At 32.4% G+C, this 18,641-nt stretch overlaps 1 protein-coding gene across 2 annotated transcripts in view; it reads right to left on the bottom strand.

Annotated features, from left to right (window-relative positions):
• skd (mediator complex subunit skuld) overlaps positions 1–18,641 on the bottom strand; it is a 185,262-nt gene that overhangs the window by 23,957 nt on the left and 142,664 nt on the right. Inside the window, exons 6-14 of one of the 2 annotated variants that reach the window (XM_072541134.1) lie at positions 14,512–14,881; positions 13,373–13,630; positions 11,567–11,839; positions 10,305–10,575; positions 8,157–8,404; positions 6,243–6,539; positions 5,329–5,593; positions 3,374–3,699; positions 300–531 (exon numbers count right to left, since the gene is read on the bottom strand). In XM_072541134.1, coding sequence (XP_072397235.1) covers positions 300–531; positions 3,374–3,699; positions 5,329–5,593; positions 6,243–6,539; positions 8,157–8,404; positions 10,305–10,575; positions 11,567–11,839; positions 13,373–13,630; positions 14,512–14,881 — 2,540 coding nt within the window. The remainder of the gene's footprint in view (positions 1–299; positions 532–3,373; positions 3,700–5,328; positions 5,594–6,242; positions 6,540–8,156; positions 8,405–10,304; positions 10,576–11,566; positions 11,840–13,372; positions 13,631–14,511; positions 14,882–18,641) is intronic. The other variant, XM_072541136.1, reaches the window with a different exon arrangement.

The following is an 18,641-nucleotide window of genomic DNA, read 5'->3' as shown; positions in this document are numbered from 1 at the left end:
TTGTGGCTTATTCCCATTTAAATATAAATTAATTAAAAAAATTAGTATAAAGAAAGGAACATAATTAAAACAAGAAAAATAAGATGAAAATATAATTGGATGAGAGTATGAAAAACATAAATTCATATAAATTAGTGTTAATTGACATGTGTGAACAAAATCGTGTATATATCAATAACATGATAAAACGATAAATGACGCTCAGCTTTTCTGATACTCTCAGCGAATTTAAATCTTAAAAAAATTAAAGTAACTTGTCAACGATAGCCAAATAAAATTTAGGTAATCACTATTCCTACCTCTACCAGCAAGCCTGTGGAACTGTCTCCATGTAAGTGGTCCCTTGACAGCAGAAGGTGCTTCCCACAGCCTCGTCTGGCATTTCTTTTGGATGGCTTCTTGCAATAGAGGTTGCAAACTTCTCATCACCCTGACTATATCCTGATTACATTGAGGTCCAGTGGCCCTAAGGAAAGGCCATCTGTGTACTGTGATGGTCTGAGAGGCTTTAGGTTGTTTTATATCTTCCATCTAAAAATTAAACATATTGCAATTAATTACGGCGAATATTGTAATTAATCTAAAAGTTACATTTTTTATTGGTACGACAATTTTCAGAAAACTAAAAATATTGTTACACTCGGGGGAATACCGAAAGAAGTGACAACCTATTTAATAATATAACCATAAAATGTTTATCTATTTTTTTTTTTTTTTATAATTTAATCATTCAAAGTTAATGTTAATATCAGAGAAACTAAAGGCAATAGATTCGAGTATTCAGATCCGGAAGATCCTGCGTAGGTGCCGTATTTGTACTAAGAGAAGTACACAGAGAAGGCCATCGAGTAGAATAACAGCATATCTATGTGTTATAGACCTGACAAAGGCTTTCGATCGCATCCAAGTCGAAGACGTCTTACACCTACTGTATAAAAGAAACATACCAATCAATATTATACAAACCATCGACAACATCTACTTCCATAATCGAATACAGGCAAAGATAAATGGAAAACTAACACAGTGTATATTATCAGTACAAAGCGGAGTCAGACAGGATGACTCGTTAAGCCTACTTCTCCTTAATATAATAATGTACGAAATAATACAAGCAGTTCGTAAAGGCCATGGCTACAGAATGGGGAACAAAGAAATCCAAATATTATGTTATACAGACGATGCCGCATTAATCACCGAGACAGAAGACGAGCTCCAAAGATTAACACATCTTCAATACAGCAGCCAAGAAATACAATATGATAATATCAGCAGAAGAAACCAAATGTATGACAACATCTAAATACCCACTACGATGTAAAATCGAAATTAATGGGAAAATAATAAAGCAGGAAGCAAGGTTTAGAAGGAGATGTTGAGGAAGAAGTACGACAACAAAGCTTAAAAGTAAGTAAAGCGACGGGATCTCTTAATGACACAATTTGGAAGAACAAACACCTAAAACAAGAATCTATAAAGCAGCAATTAGACCTATATTAACATACACGGCGGAGACAAGACCTGACACATCTAAAACGAGACGACTACTAGAAACAACAGAGATGAAAATACTTTGACGAATATCAATGAAACGTCTGTTGGATAGGGGGAGAAGCGAAAACATAAGAAGAACATGCAATATAAAAGACATAAATGGATGGGTGACAAAACGGAAACAGGAGTGGAATGAACACATTAGTAGAATGACAGAGGATAGGATAGTATGAATACCACGAGATACGTCACCAAATGGACGAAGAAGTACTGGCAGACAAATAAAAAGATGGTGCGATAATTTAAACAATTTAGGAGACTAATATTGAAGAAGAAACAGGCTTTAAAGCCTACATACAAGAAGGAAGAAGAAGAAGTAAAGGCATAAGAATATGAGAAGATCTAGTGCCCCACATTTAACCTTTCTACCTACCAAAAACAACCGAAGTACCAAGTTTCAAGACTCTTGAGCTTTTTCTTGAACAGAGAGAAGATATAAGAATATGAGAAATTCTAATGCGACAAGATCAATAAAATTCTTTCTTAGACGAAGAGGAATATATGTACCAAGTTTTAAGACTACTCTTTCTTTAAGAAAAAGAAATGGAATATGAATATGAAACAAGAAGACCTATCGTCAAATTCAATAGGATTCTTGCTTATACCACGAGGAATGTATGTAATATGTCTCAGAACTCATAAGTTTCAAGCCTCTAGGACTTTTTCTTCAAGAAAAAGAAATCGTGTCCTTAATAATCACAACTTAATAATCAATGAAATGATCTAAATCGAAAACTAGAAGAAAGGTCAATAAACAGCTAATTTATTTTGATAATAAAATGCACTAAGTTGAGATTTGCGCCAAATGTATGCAACTTAAGTTACACTACAAACCGACTATATTATGTTGATGCAAGTTGAAATTTCCCTCCATCTAAAAAAGAACAGTTTTGTCAAGCCTGTCTACAACAGTTTTCACTTTAAGTATTTAATGTAATTAACAAAAGGTATGTTTCATATACCAATTTAAACAATAATCACTTCGATCTTGTTTTACTTGCATTTTTGTCGATATTCATTAATATATATATAAGTAACACGTCAAATTAACACGTTTACTGCCACCGTATATGACCATTAAGATTTTTTTTAAGTCATTTTCTATGTAATCTCACAATCTGGGTGAAAATAATGCAGCCTTTTACCATTTCTTTGGTCAGCTTCCTAATTTTACTTATATCATTTAACCTTTTTATTTTAACACAACTTACTATGTCTATTTCCCATGTTTAATCTTTTATTTCTTTGTTGGTTTTCTTCTATATTTCTTTCTCATTAGTTGTTTGGTAGGTGTTTGTTTTTTTTTGTTTGATTTTTTTTCTCTTATGTATTTTACCTTCATTTCTTTTTTAGATTATTTCTTTCACCTTTGCCCTCTGGAGCTATGTAAATTTTAACACATTATTCTCTGTTTATTCTTATATATTCAGTTCTTACTATGATTAAGTATCCTGATGATTCCTGTACTGATATTTTTTTTTCTAAATATATGGCATTTGCATTATATAATTCAAGTCGAATTAGATTAAGATCTGCATCAATAACACATCTATTGTTGTCACACTTTGGGTCAGTTATCAATCTTTTTATAGATGTATTATATATATCACTATATATATTACAGTTACTATATTTAAAAAAAAAATAAAAGTGGAATTCTCACTGATTCCCAATGTTTGAATTTGTTATTTGTTTGAAATTACACACATATATATATATATATATATATATATATATATATATATATATATATATATATATATATATATATATATATATATATATATATCTAGAATTCAAAAATACGAGCAATACTCACCTTGCACAAGCCCATATTTTCCAAACAATTTTTACTCTGTTCCAACGCTATACAGGTCACATCGTGGCTATCAGAATACTCCAGGAGGTGAATATTACTAGTATGAATGTTAACCTTCGTCCTCATATAACCTCCAGCCACTCGACATAATGAATTTGTGGTGTTAGGAATGAATACCAGTTGTTCTCGTACCAACTCTATAAGGCTGTGTGGCATAACATCGATTTGGTCACGGTCGATGCTTGGATCTAGTTTCACAGAATTTGTGGCAATAAGGAATGACAGAAGAGACGATTTTTTCTTTTCTCCTGGGTCCTCAGATATACCTGTAAATTATTATTTTTAAATAAACCTTTTACTAAGCAAAAAATGTTTGTCTCTATTACAAACAGTATAATAGTCAAATATAAATAAACTTTTAAAAAAGAATATTAAATATAGTTGCATAATGTGGATATTCAAAATTACAAAAAAGGCGTAACATCACACTATTATTCAAGAATATTATGAGGAGCTGTCGAAATTTAAAACACGTGATCAAATGTATTCATGAAGATAAGGGCCTGTGAAGAAAAAAGAAAACCTTCCTCTAGGCCTAAGAGAATTCCAATACCGCTTTAAACCAACCAACAGATCCCTGAGACATACAAAAAGACTATAAGTAACACAGTACTATGGTCATTGCGGCATCGCTATTAATAATGTCTCCTCCAGTTGAAGATAAAATGCCAAGAACTAACAATTCCAGACAATGACCTATAAACCCCGAAAATAACGAGCCATTATAGAGAAAAAATTATTCCAAGAACTGTAAAGAACTCTGTTCTCTGTTCTGCAAAGAACTGTATTAAACTTGTTTGCTTCAAAGCACATTGCTGCTGCTCAGGCTGCTCAATAATTTTTTTTTAAGAGAAAAAGTGCCTGAAATGCTTTTTCATCACTTTCGTTTTGTAGACAAAAAAGAAGGTTTGTAAAATATCGAATGAGGATCTTGCTTCCTTAACTGACACCTCTTCCAAAGGTTCTGATGTATCATACTCATGTCGCAGATAAAATTTCGCCATCGGTTAGTGAACCTGAGACAGCAACATCTTCATCCACTTGAACAAAGTCAGCAAAACTCACACCGCTGATGTCAACTAATGGTTCTATTGCTGGTTCTTCATCATCCATAAGTATTGGAAGATTTTCCTGATCTCCTTTTAAAAAACCGGATTTTTTTGAAGCAGTTGATAATTGTTAGGGGTGTTACACCTCTCCATGCCTTGTCAATCAGTAAAATAGCTGTCAGAAACGTGATCTTTGCAGTTAGCTGCTTGTCGAGAGATTCTAAAACGAGCTTAACAATTTCGACGAGGAAATTCACCTTTAGTAATTATTTTCGGTACTCCGGTAGTTTGAGCGGCATTAATTTTCTTTCTCCTTGTGCTTTATTATGGTTGAGAGAGTAATCAGAGGAATCTTAAATTCTTTTGCAACATCACTTTTCTTCTCACCTTCCTCTACCTTTTGGATTAACTTCTTCTTTTCAGCAATCGTTAAACATTTGTACTTTCAAGGGCTCATAACTAACAAAATTTTAATCTGTATACCGACGAAAAAGTAACAGTAACTAATAACTAAACAAACCAATTCGTGATAAGTGTGTAGTCAAATTAATCATAACAAAAACAAAGGCGCGTTGATACAAATTTAAACTGTACTTACTACAATCTTTCCGCCTCTTTCTCTTTACTCAAACTTTAAATTGTCGAGTGTTGGACGCCGATGAGTTCGAATTAACGCGTCGTTTTGTTATATAGCAATAATTTTTTTCGTTTGAATTATTAAGTGCATAAAAATGTATTGATTTAGTTCGAAATATAAGGAGATTTTGTAGGGAACTCGTGATAACTTTGAATTATAGAGAGGTTACCAACCTTAAAAATTCAAATGTTAATTAAAGACTATCTCACCTGTAATTTCTACCTCGTCTTCATAGAACAGTCCACTACCGTATGCTAACCTTCTATTAACAACAGCCGAAAATCCACAACTACACCTTATCGAATCTTCATCATTTGCGTGATGATCTTCATTCATCATACTACCATACGGTGGCGGTTGTCCCATATTACTACCTGGATAGGGACTACTTGGTTGTGCGCTTGCATGCTGTTTGTCACTCTGTGTGTTAAGTAAATAAATGCCCGCGTCTGCTCCCCTAATGTTACCAACCACCTAAAATAATAAAAAAAAAAACGATAATGGTTTTTTCGTCAATATCAGAAGATAGTTTCATTTGCTATAAAAAATATATAATTATTTCTATAATGTTATACTATATACAACAATAGAAAAAATTAAGGTTTTTAATCATTTAAATTAATGTTTTCTGTTGTTTACGGAATTTATTTTTAGGAGTTTAGGAGTTTTACTTTATTGTTGGATTTTAGATTGCTGTTAGTTATATTTGTTTTATATTTTGATCCCCTTATCACAAGTTTTTTCATTTAATAATCTCTGTAACATAAAAAATCTTTCTTAGAGCATCGTTTCTTATTTCTAGAATATTTAATTACAACCACATTTAAATTGATATCTTCTTTTAGTGTCTTTCCTTCAGTGGAGATATCTTTGAAAAGAGCCTATTTTATTTTGGTCTGATGTCAACCAGATCCCTATGATTTCCTTTACCTTTATTCTTATGCAGATTGAAATTATTTTACATGAATACAAATTTAACTCCCTCTTGACAATTAAAAGCTGACAGAACCTTCATTGTGTTATAATTTATTGAGATAATTCTGTTCAAAAGGCAATGTAGAAATTATCAATGAAATATGCAATCTTTTTACGTTTATTGATTAATTGAAAACAAACAACTTACCTTTCCTGCAGCATTACAAACACACAACGTGCAACTATCGAAATTGTGATCTCTGAATATGTTAAAGGCAGTGTCGGTGAGCAGAATGTTGAGCACAAGACTGGATGCTTCTGGAGTTCTCTGAGGAATGCCGGGTGTTGGCGTTGGTGCAGCCTCCACGGAATTGAGATTCTTATTGAGGTATGAGCTGGCCGTTGACGTTGCTGGACTTGCCATTTCATATGGTGGTGGTGGCGGTCGAAAACTACCAGGAGTACCGGCGCTATGTAACGGACTAGGAGGAAAGAGGTTTGTATTCTAAAAATAAAAAAAGTGTTACATCAAATCAATTCATCCTACCAGATATTTATGATCACAAGTTCTTTAAGTACATATATAAACAATATTCAATTTGTTATTTCCAAAAATATTTAGGTGTTGCTTGAAAGCTTAAATAAAGCCTTAAGGGCTGTGATAGATGTGGCTTTCTGATTGGTTTTATCTAGATCGGGTCGCTTTCTTTGACGTCACTTGATTTGCGGCCTGGAAAGCATAGATCCAGCGCTTCTAGGCCAGAAGTTAACAGCTGTAATCTACTTTCTCCAGCAAGGTAAAAGAAAAAATTGGAAATAGATGGTTATGATGCATTTCTTACTAAGAGCGATAAAGAAACGAGTCTTATTTATTGTACCCTCATCTTAATACATTTTTCATAAAAAATAATTACCAATGGTCAATATAACAATTTCAGATAGTAAGTAGAAATATCTGGATAAAACATGTCATAAAAGTTAAGTGGAAATCCCTCGAATTATTAAACAAAAAGCCGAAAGGTGGAATAAAATTTATACAGATTGGAGTCCACAGATGATATGGGTAGATGACCTAAAAACCCACCCCAGATACAGAAAGTTTTATACGAAGAGATAAAAAAATCAAACAGGAGTGCCATGTCTAATATGGATGTCTGAAAGACAATAAATCAATATAATATACATGGAATAGACCATGCGTGACACATCATTAGACAAATATTTCGCTGGAGAATTCAGGCATCCGTATTGTTCTTTTTATATTTTAACTCGTTCTTGTGAATAAGTATCAATTTATTAAAATGTTTTTTTTTCGGTCACGTAAAAGACTACATTGAAAGAAATTTGCAAAAAGTTTAGCCATTGGAACTATTGGTAGGAATGGAAATTATCCATTCTATCGCAGAACGCCTTCAAATTATTTCCATATTTTTTGAAAAAATCAAGTTTGCAAGGAAAACAAAAATTATTTGATCAACTTCATCAAGATAGGCAATTTCATCACTCATGTGTATTAAAACTAGATAACAAATTTCATGAAACAAGATTAGTAGCTGTTAAGAAAAGGGAGTTTTAAAAAAGAACTCAAGAATTTGGTTTTTCGCGAACTTGTGTCAGCATAGTTCTGAAACATTACTAATTTCATTTCAACAAAATACACCTGGCACTGGAAATAAATGAAGATGATGCAGACAGGCGACTAGTTGTACGAGATTTGTTGTTAGATATCATTTTGAACATTTAATGAAATAATTATAGCTGATGAGTAAATGGTTTTAAATTATGAATTTATTAATTTAAAATTGAGTTCATTTTATTGATGTTATATTTAATAAAGTTTCCTATTAATGTCGCAAATTTCGTTTTAATGTAGTTTTTCACATAACGGGAAAAAAGTTGAAATTGACACTAACAGAACATAGACGTTACATTTAAGTTTGAAGAAATGCAACACAAAGGTTTGTGGTGTGATTTACACTACACCATAATAATATATAGTGAAAGGATAAAAAACTTATAAAAAATCATTTAATTAAAAAATGCCCTACAATTCCTGTAAAAAATTTATCTCTAGACAATAATTTCATTCTTTACCTTTCTTTTAATAAAAATATTTATTTACCTGATGAACACTATTAGGTAATGAAGTAGCTGGAGTATTCTGGTTGCTGGAAGTGGTAACGCTGTTGTTAACCTGTTGATTGGTTTGTTGTTTTTCAACATGTTGCATCCATGATGGTTTGTACGTAAAATTAGCTGGCAGGGAGACTTGTGGTAAACTTTGACTTGGTAAGTCTGTCAGAGGAGCATATTTACTGCTACCCACCATCTTGCATGTTATTGGAGGTTTGAACACAAAACTCCAATCTTCTACAAATAAACAAAAAAAAATGCTTTTTAATTTAAATGGATAAACTACTTCGTGAAATTTTTTTAAAATTAAAATATGTTTGAAAACAGTCTGATCCAAAAATTTGGTATGGATATTTGATTAAAACTAATGAATACTTTAAAAATAAAGGAGTTTCATACATATTTATATCTTTTTATTATACATTTCTCCTTTTTTATCATGTTATTATCCAAGAAAGCTTTTGCCTATGATATCGTTTGGATGAATTACTTTTCTAGTTAAACTACAGTTTCCCGTAGATTTCCTGCAGCTCAATATATACAGTATATAGTGCTTGAACTTTCCCAACTTCCCAATTTTTTACATTCTTATTGTTATTTTTCAAGAAAATTTCTTTTAATAAATATTTTAAATATTTAATATCACTTATATTTTCACATTATCTATTATTGATAATCAATTGTGATTAATTAAATTCCGCATCTGGGATTTACTCCTAGAATTTGTCTCTGAATTGTTTCATATTAAAGGAGTTTGTATTTTATATAGCTTAATAATAGCCTGATATTCCCGTTTTCAAAATTAGTCCACGGTATCCTGAATAGTTTCCAGTATAATAATATTTTAAATGGCTTACAGTTTTATCCTGCATTTTTTAGATTGCAGGATATATTTTGCAGTTTACTTGATATTCTATAAGGATAAGGAATATTATTTGACGATTATGTTTTGGGGTAATAATGACTCTTCAATGTCTTCTTAACATTTATTTCACACTGAGCTCTTTAATCAAACCAAGCGGTTTTTTATATTAAAACAAATATATTCGAACCAATTTTAGAAATTTCTTTACGAGGTCTCGAACTTCGAGATGATTCAGCGTCTGTCATTCACATTCTAGATTAACCGGGGCGTGTATACAACATTCTGAGTTCAAGCTAGGACTTGTGAAACACTGTCTCCTTCTTAGCTCTGACCATCCAGATCGATCAGAAATTCCTGGCATCTTTTTTGTTAGCGACAGCGACATGCGTTTCTAGTTTCGACTTCAAAGCTGCACAATTAGTTCGATGAAGAAACTTTCGAACATAGATGTATTTGTGAAAATCTTTACTATACCTAGAAGTTCTGTTCTGGTAAGGCAGTCATTTCTTTCTGGTTTTGACAAGACTTTTCTGAAATAAGCGATGACTTTTTCTTGACAGTATTGAATGTGAGAAATAACAGCTCCTATATATTTGGCAAAATATACTTTTGCAAAAGGATACTTTGACAAAATATCAAATGTAGTACTGGCCATTCTCGAATTTCTTTCAACTTTCTCAATGTCTACTGTTACAGCATTACTGGATATGGCCTAACTAATAAGTATCTAACTTATTCACTCATCTTAAAGCTCGTCTAAATATTTTTCTTTGCATTTTATTAGTGTCATAAATTTAGCGGGAGCATTACATAGACCAAAAGGCATAACTGCAAATTGCCAAAAGCCTGATACTATCGAGCATGTGGTTTCCTCTCAATCAGCTGACTCTATTCCTACTTGCCAGTATCTACTTTTTAAGTCAAGTAAAGAGTATCCAATATATCTATTTGAGGCAATGGAGACAATCTTTTTTTTGTTACTGCATTGAGCTGGCGGTACTCAATACAAAAACATGTTTAACCATCTTTCTTCTTTAACAGAACAACAGGTGAGGCCCATGGACTATTGGTTGGTTCAATGACCTCTAGTTTGGCCATATCTCTAAAAACTTCTTCTTTCATTGACTTTATAGGTCACTATGCTTGTGTTGCCCTTAAAACTTAAGATTTGCGCGTTCCGCCAGTATTCTGAGTTCAGATCGGAACTTGTGACAATATGTAGAAACAAGTTTTACCTGTTATTTATAGTATTCCTGAAAAATTAATACATACCTATGTTTTCCTCTTGAGGACTTCCCATATTTGGATAAATTTCTTGTTTCACCCTTACAATACCGAGATCAGCAGTGAATTCTGGAAGAGCTATGTCTGTTTGGCCGCATGGTGACGCTATGGGATTATGTTCTAAGCTAGGTGGTGTTGGGAACATTTTACTAAGTTCTGCGGGGCAAGGAATTCCCATGTTAGGACAATGTCCTGAAAATCTCTTGCTGTCTTCATGATGGTTGATAGCTGTCGAACCAGGTGGAGTTTGGACCTGCATCTAAAATTATTACTTCATTACTTATTAGTACTTAAATACTTATTTACTTATATATACTTATAAGGTCCCAACACCTGTGACTTTTTCGTATTTCCAAAACTGAAAACACTTCTAAAAAGCCAACATTTTGACAATTCAAATGAATGGGATATGTATGGACTGTAATGAAGACCATTACAAAAACGAATTTCAGAAATACTTGTGATTTAAAAACACCAATGGAAGCTTATTGTTAAGTCGAATGGGAGTCACTTCGAATTCAGCTACAAGCCAAATGATGACGAATAAAACATTGCATGGTTATCAACAAAGTATAGGCTTTCGCAGCCTTTACAGGTACTTTATTTACATGGTTTTTAAGACATCTGACAGAATTGTTTGTTTGTAGCCAAAAGAGCTTTTAACTGAATATCGCAGGTGTACCAAACCACCTAAAGACAATCTCACGTTTGTGGAAAAGAGAGGAATTATATTAAAACCTACAAGCTGACAAGAACATTTTAATAGATAATACAGAGAGTGTCACTTTTGTACTTAACACATTAACTGCCCAAATATAAAAAAAGATCTTATCAGGCTCTCAAGTTTTTTGCAGGAATTGGTATTGTGTTAATTTTTTTTTATTATAGTGATTATTAATTTGTGGGAAACAATTTCATTTTTCCTACATACAGTCATATTCAAATAATTTCAGGCCATAAGAGGTCAAAAAGAGCAATTGACTGGAAACTTACAGGAAGAAGACTGAGAGGAAGACCAACTATAAGATGGAAAACATACACACTATGATGTTAATAGATCTCAGAAGACGTAACTGGAACAATAAAAATCTGTGGAGGGTTAAAATGGAGGCTATTCATAAAAGGAAAATACTAAATAAGGAGACTACATGAACAATTTTAAAGAATATAACTGTATAATATTTGCAGGAGAGATATTACTATAAAAAAACAATTCATATTATCTAGACTTATATAACACCTGTACTCACCGCTTCGTCACTACTAGTATAATCGGAATTATCAAATATCTGATCGAGATCTTTATACGAAGGTTGCAATCCTTCACTAGTAAACAAAGTTTCAGTTGTAATTTTCTTAGTTTCTTTATTTTCTTCTTTGACCCCAGCCACTTGTCCCCGCTTGAACCCGTCAATGTTACAATTAGCTCCTCCACCATCTTCTTCAAATTCATATGGGTCACCAGGCCTTTTTACTCCATGAGGATGGGAGTTCGGTATTACTGGAGCCTCTGTTTCCACCTGCTTCATGAACAAATTTGAATTAGTGACATTTTACTAACACAATTAATTTTTTATAATATCACTTAATATACTATACTTTATTTACAAATATTTACTACATTTAATAGATGTCTAACAGAAGAAGACATCCCAGACAAATGGGGATGAAAATTGGTCATACAACATACAAAAAACGTGATCTAGCATATCTGGAAAATTACTGATTGATAAGTCTCCTGTCTCAAACATACAAGCTATTTATGAGAAAAAATAACAAATAGACAGGAAAAGAGATTTGAGCTATATCAACCAAAGGAACTTAAAGATAAGTTGCATTAATAGAGTCATAAAGTAGAAGTGCTAATTCGTATAGGAAAAGAGCTGGAGGTTATGTTAACTATAAAGAAAGAAAAAAAAAAAAAGAATATTTGGGTCACCAATGTAAGGACAAAAATATACATTAGTTAAAAATATAATGTAGTGAAAAATAGAAGCAAAACTGAATTCGGACTATAGAAGAATGTCACATTTGAAAGTGGTTTGGCTGCAGCCCGAATCAGCTTTTTTGATGATTTCCAATTTTTGATAGGAGTGGCATAACAAGGAGAAGAGCCATTAGTTCAAATAAATAACAGAAAAGATAAATGAATATAATATGCCTTTATGATTGGCCTTTGCAGATTTTAAGAAAGCGTTTGACACTATTGAAACAGACCCAATAATTTATCCCATGCGAAATGCCAGAATAGATCAATGATATGTCAATCAAATTAAAAAGATCTATATAAATTAACCTTAATAATACAGCTACATGAGTTAATAGCAGAAATTAGTATACAAAGAGGAGTAAGATAAGATTTTTTAAAGAATTTGCATGGGAAAATCTGGAATAAACATAGCAGGAGAAAGACTCAACAACACATGAAGAAACAGAAATTAAAAGATGCTACAAGACAACAAAAAAAAGCAACGAAAGTGAGATTACTATTAACTAAACTACAAGTACACCAGAGAGCTATAGAAAGAGAACTTTTAGAAATAAGTTTAAGAGATAGAAAAACTAACAAATGGATCGGACAAGAAACAAGTCAAAAATAATAAATGCATATGAGTATGTTCCTCAACGGTCTATATTGAAAAGATAGAGAATGGCTAAGTAGACCAAAGCTGAGGTGGATGGACGGGGTAACACAAGATGCCGAGAAGATCGGAGTCGGCAACTGGAAAATGCAAGCGAGGGACAGAATAGAATGGCGTAGAAAGCTTGAGAAGGTCGAGGCCCTCTAAGGGCTGTAGCACCAAGATGATGATGAAGAGAATGGCTAAAGAAGAACTAAAGAAGATACTATACTTAAAAACTATTATAATAAAATATACTAAAATATACAATGAAATTGGAATTGTGAGAGAACATTGTCATTCAAGTTAATTACTTAAGGATTTAAAATCAAACATAAATATATTGTTTAGTACCATCAAAGCGTCAAAGTAATCAAATCGTCAAGAGCATCAAATGCACTGTAAGTATAAAAAGGTATGTTAAAAATTACTTACATTTTGTCCTGGTTCTTGCTTAATCTCCTGTTTCACAGTCACTTGTTGATTCTTATTATTATTCACAACCTCGGTAGTCTGATTAAACAAGTAACTTTTGTCATATAGGGCGTAAATGTCTTGCTTTCCTGATCTATTTACTCTTTGACTATCCTTGTTGTCTGGTTTGAACTTTTTTACTGGATGGTTCAACCAAGCATCCATTGTTGAGTAGTCATATAACATTTCTAATGTTTGTTCTTCTTCTCCGAGCGCCACCTTTAAAATATATTAAACTTGTTATAAAAATATTATTTATTAGATCAAAGAGAAACACTAATAGCGATTCATTATCGTAATAATTGGAAAATAAGATATAATTGTCAAGATATCTTAAAACGGATGAAGAGTTAACCCTATATTGCATAACGTTACTTTCAGGCAACACCGAAATTAAATTCAGTTTCTTCTTTCTTCTTGATGTGCCTATCCGTTACGAATGTTGGCGATCATCATGGCAATATTTATCTTATCTGCAGCAGCGCGGAAAAGCTGCACAGATGTTGTATTGAACCAGATTCTGAAGTTCTTTAACCAAGATGTTCTTCTTCTTCCTTGACCTCGTTTTCCAAATATTTTTCCTTGCAGAATGGCTTGAAGGAGAGCATATCTGGATTCATTTCACATAATATGTCCGAAGAACTGTAACTTTCGAGATTTGATGGTGGTCAGTGTCTCTCGGTTCTCATTCATTCTTCTGAGGACCTCCTCATTTGTGACTCGGTCAGTCCACAGGATCATAAGCATTCTCTGATATAGCCACATCTCAAATGCTTCCAGTTTTCTGCACATATCTTCGTTCAAGGTCCACGACTCAACACCATAAAAAGGGACAGAGAAGACGTAGCATCGCAGCATTCTTACTTTTGTATCAAGAGAGAGGTTGTGACTCTTGAAGAAGACCCCATCCGAAATTCAGTTAGGAAACTAATATTTTGTCTTTTAGTGATTTTAAAGTGCATATTGTGTAGTCAATGACACATCCTATCAATGTCGCGCAGCTCGCTCATAAAGTTTTACGTGATCATAAAAATTCTATTATTCAAACAAAAGTGAACTAAACACAATTGAAGAAGCGACTGATAAAATCTGCTGCTTACCTCATATTCTTTACTGATTAAAAACGGCCTTTTCAACATCGGTACATTCGGCGTAGTGACTTGCGTTTCACTCTTCGGTTCCACTAATCCTGCCGTTGTCGGACTGTTTCCAGCACTATCAACGCTTTTAGGAGGTTGATCTGGTGTATGTGTCTTTTCCAATGGTGAAGGGTTGGCTGTAGGCGGGTGAGGGGATAAAGTAGGCATTGTTTGATCTCCAGGAGGAACAGAAGCAGGTTGTGAGTGGGGATTCGGTAACGGAGAAGGAGCTACTGAAGGAGGTGATCCCACCGAGGGTATTGCTGTAGATTCTTGAGTCCGTGGATAAGATGGTGGTCCACCTTGAGGTGTGTACGAGCCGCTAGTACATCTGCAATGATAGAATAGTTTTCATATAGTTATTTATGTCTATGAAAGTTTTTTCAATGTTTGATAATACATAATATTGTCCATTTTACCAAAAAAAAAACATAATAAATGGGGCTATCTACAGTAGTCATTGTTTAATACAAAAATTTTAATACATATTTAATATCAATGTAATAGCATTAATACTGTATTATAATGACAAATTCCTGATGATACAGAACAACAATAGTACTCTAATTTAAGTAAAATTAATTTGCATTCATATTCATAAGGTTTGTATTTCTAGCAGTTGTTAAACTATAGACTTTTCATAAAAACGAAGAAAACAATATTAAGTTCAATAATATAAAGTTACTAAAGGAACATTAATTTGTTGGTGACTTAATTTTACTGCAATTTTTTATTTGTCATCACACATCCTCTACAAAGGTCTTCCACAGTTGTCCCCAGTGCTCCTGATGTTGTGTGATGTATATACAGTTTATTGTAATACTTTTTATATCTCAGTATGCCAGAAATTTAGGATGCTACACCATTATACGTTTAGTTCACCTAGTATCATTAATTCTCATTCGTAGTCCCTGTCATTACCATCATCAATGGTGTTACAGCCCTATAGCAGTCTTCTCGACCTTCTCAAGTCTACTTCACCTATCAACTTATTTTTGTGGCATAAGGAAATAAAGTACATGTCTATACATGTATTTTTCTATATTTTATATTGGTTAATAGTATGTGTAGATGCAAATGCACCCCCTGAAAAGCAGATGCACCTTCCTGAAAATAATCGTAGCGGCGCCCATGCAGAAGCCATACTATTAGTTCACACAACATTGATAATTATATTATTTAATGTAATTTTTAATTTAAAATAAATGTTCTCAGTAGAGATACAAATACAAGAATAAATAAAAATTCCTTTTATTGTTTGTTACCTATACAGATATGAAAATAGCACTCCCATATCATCTGCAAGGAATATTCCGGATCATTAAATTTGTCAGTACATGAATAAATACAGATTACATTGTAAATATGTAAGATAACAAGTTTAAAGAAAAAAAATCTTAACAGTCCAAAAAAAGGAACACAACCAAGTTAATTTTTACTGGAAATTTTATATTAAAAGTCATTCCCAAAAGAGTAATATTTTCATATGTCTCAAGGCATAAAAATGAATTTTATAGTTTGTAGGATAAATGCTCAGTATTTATGGCTTTAATAAACTAACTCGTAACTGGTTATGACTACTCATAATGGTTTACACTGTCTTACAACAACTGTAATGTCCTGGTAGGGGATTGTTATGCATATTTATGCGTTTCACACATTCTTCATGTTATTCATTTTACTCTTTCAGTCAGTCATATTTATTCTCTCTACAGAACTCGGGAGAAATACATGATTACTAGTTTACAAGTAAAATTAAAACTACAATAACAATTTTTGAACAAAAAAATTAAAAGTATATTCAAAATATATAACCATAGTGCATGTTCTTTTCACATTATTTTCCATGTGACATTCTCACAAATTGGAATCACAAATAGAGATCAGAGAAGAACAACGAGAATCATGATACCACAATGGCATTACAGCAGCTCATAAAAGAAATATGGACACAGAAATCCCTCCCCAATGATTTGAATATTGGAATACTTTGCACCATACACAAAGAAGTAGGAAAATACCAGGCTGGTTTCAGAGGTAGCAAATCAACAATTAATCATATTGCAACCCTGAGACAAATTTTAGAAAAACCCTTAGTTATGAATATGACATAGATACTCATCACATATTTATAAACTACAAAGCAGCCTACAACTCTGTGAATAGAAGAGAAATGTTCAGAGCAATGAAAGAGCTAGGAATACCAAATCAGTTAGTAAATTTAACAAAACTAACTCTTGAAAATGATAAATGTAGAGTATGATTTCAGAGGGAACTAAATCTGAACCTTTTAATTAAAACAAATAACGAGCTGCGCCAGGGGGACACTGGTAACACTGGGATACATTTTGTTTTTCCTAATTTTTTTTTTTTCTAGTCCAAACTTTTTCACTTCAAAATCCAATCTTTTAAAAAGTCTTGTTATTTTTTTTAGTTTTTCTTACAACAACTAGATTGTTCACGAAATTACTCTAAATTAGCCTCCTCCATCTAATTTTGTTCATAGATTTAGTCGAAGTCATCTTGGTCAATTAGTAATTTAGTTAGTAATTTTGTAGGTATATCCAGATTTGCCAGTGCCGTTTTTTAAACTTGCATGTAACGCTCCATCTTGTGTTAATAGCACATTGGTCTGCAACGGTCTTCTATTTTTCTTAACAACTAAATTGATGTCCTCCTAAATATTACTAAGTGTATGTGTTTAATACAATCCTTATCGCCTTGTCATTGTCTGTTTCAGAAATTCTTGGTCCCTTCTATAGGATGCAAACTTAATTTGCATCTTCCTTATTTGTACCGTTTTTGCTTTACTACTTACACTATTAGTAAATTTTCTTCTTCCCATTAATATCTATTTAGCAGTATTAGATTATCACAACCATGGATATAGGCATGAGAACATTTTCCTGAAAACTTCTCAGTAACTCATGTAGTCATATTTCATTGATTATGCTTATGGGGTTGATATCAAAAGACGACGTTGAAATCGGAATAAAGTTCTTATGTGTTATACATTGCACAATATCTAATAGAGCCATAATACTTTTATAAAACACAACCTTAGTTTTACTCAACCATCAATTTTAACCAAAATTGTATAATTTAATATAACATATATTAAAAATATTTTATATAATTATTCTCCCTTTATTATATAATTGACCTTCTTTGCCAAAAATATATAAAAACAATTGTTTTGTATGAAAGCCCCTGCTAAGCCACTCCTGAATACTGAAAGCTCAAGTAAGCGTTGCATATCTAACACTTGATCATAAATATTCTCTTTTGAAAATGACCCCATATTGTATAGTTCAAATTAATATGTTTAGGAAATATTTATTAGAGGACAATTCACTAAGTTTTTGTAATAAATGTTTGAGTATATGAAACCACAACCCCCAGTTAAAAGATGAGTTAGTAGATCTATGTTACTTATTCTGGGTATTAACAGTGAGTCAGTTTGTCTAATTCATATTACTATTGGCTCGATAACAGGTTGTAAATAAATTATCTTCATCAAATAAAACTACAAGTTATGGAGGAACTTTATTTTTCGTTATACATCTTTTAAAAATCCCATCTAAGAGCTAGATCTAGTAAGCATTCAAGCAATTTTAGTAGAATGTACTTAAGTATTTCTTTTAATTTATATTTATTTACTGGAATGAACTATATTTTAAAATAGTAGGGATAAGTGGCTCTTTGGAAAGAAATTAAAGAAAAATTAAGTTTACAGATCACTAATCTGTTGCAAGCTCAATTATGGATATTTTATCTATATGTCTGTAATCAAATCAATTCTAAATTCACTTAATATGGTACATAACACCAGTCTGCATTCCAGTCTAGCCCAACAAAAAGACTTATTCTGTAATGAACCTCCTCTTGCCTCACCCGACAATACCTCCTTCAGTAATACACTGCTTCAATTTACTCCTAGCCCTCCAATCCATATCATATAACTACATTACCTCATCAAATCCATCTATACACTACTTTCCTATGATTCAAAAGCCTTTAATATATCAGAATACATCTGTATTGATACTTCAAGGACTTCTTTTCTAACAGCGGTAAATAAAAATAAATAT

Source organism: Diabrotica undecimpunctata, chromosome 8 (genome assembly GCF_040954645.1).
Source record: "Diabrotica undecimpunctata isolate CICGRU chromosome 8, icDiaUnde3, whole genome shotgun sequence".
Classification (NCBI taxonomy): Eukaryota; Metazoa; Arthropoda; class Insecta; order Coleoptera; family Chrysomelidae; genus Diabrotica; species Diabrotica undecimpunctata.
The sequence above is the reverse complement of the archived record's forward strand: the minus strand, read 5'-3'. Positions and strand labels throughout refer to the sequence as shown.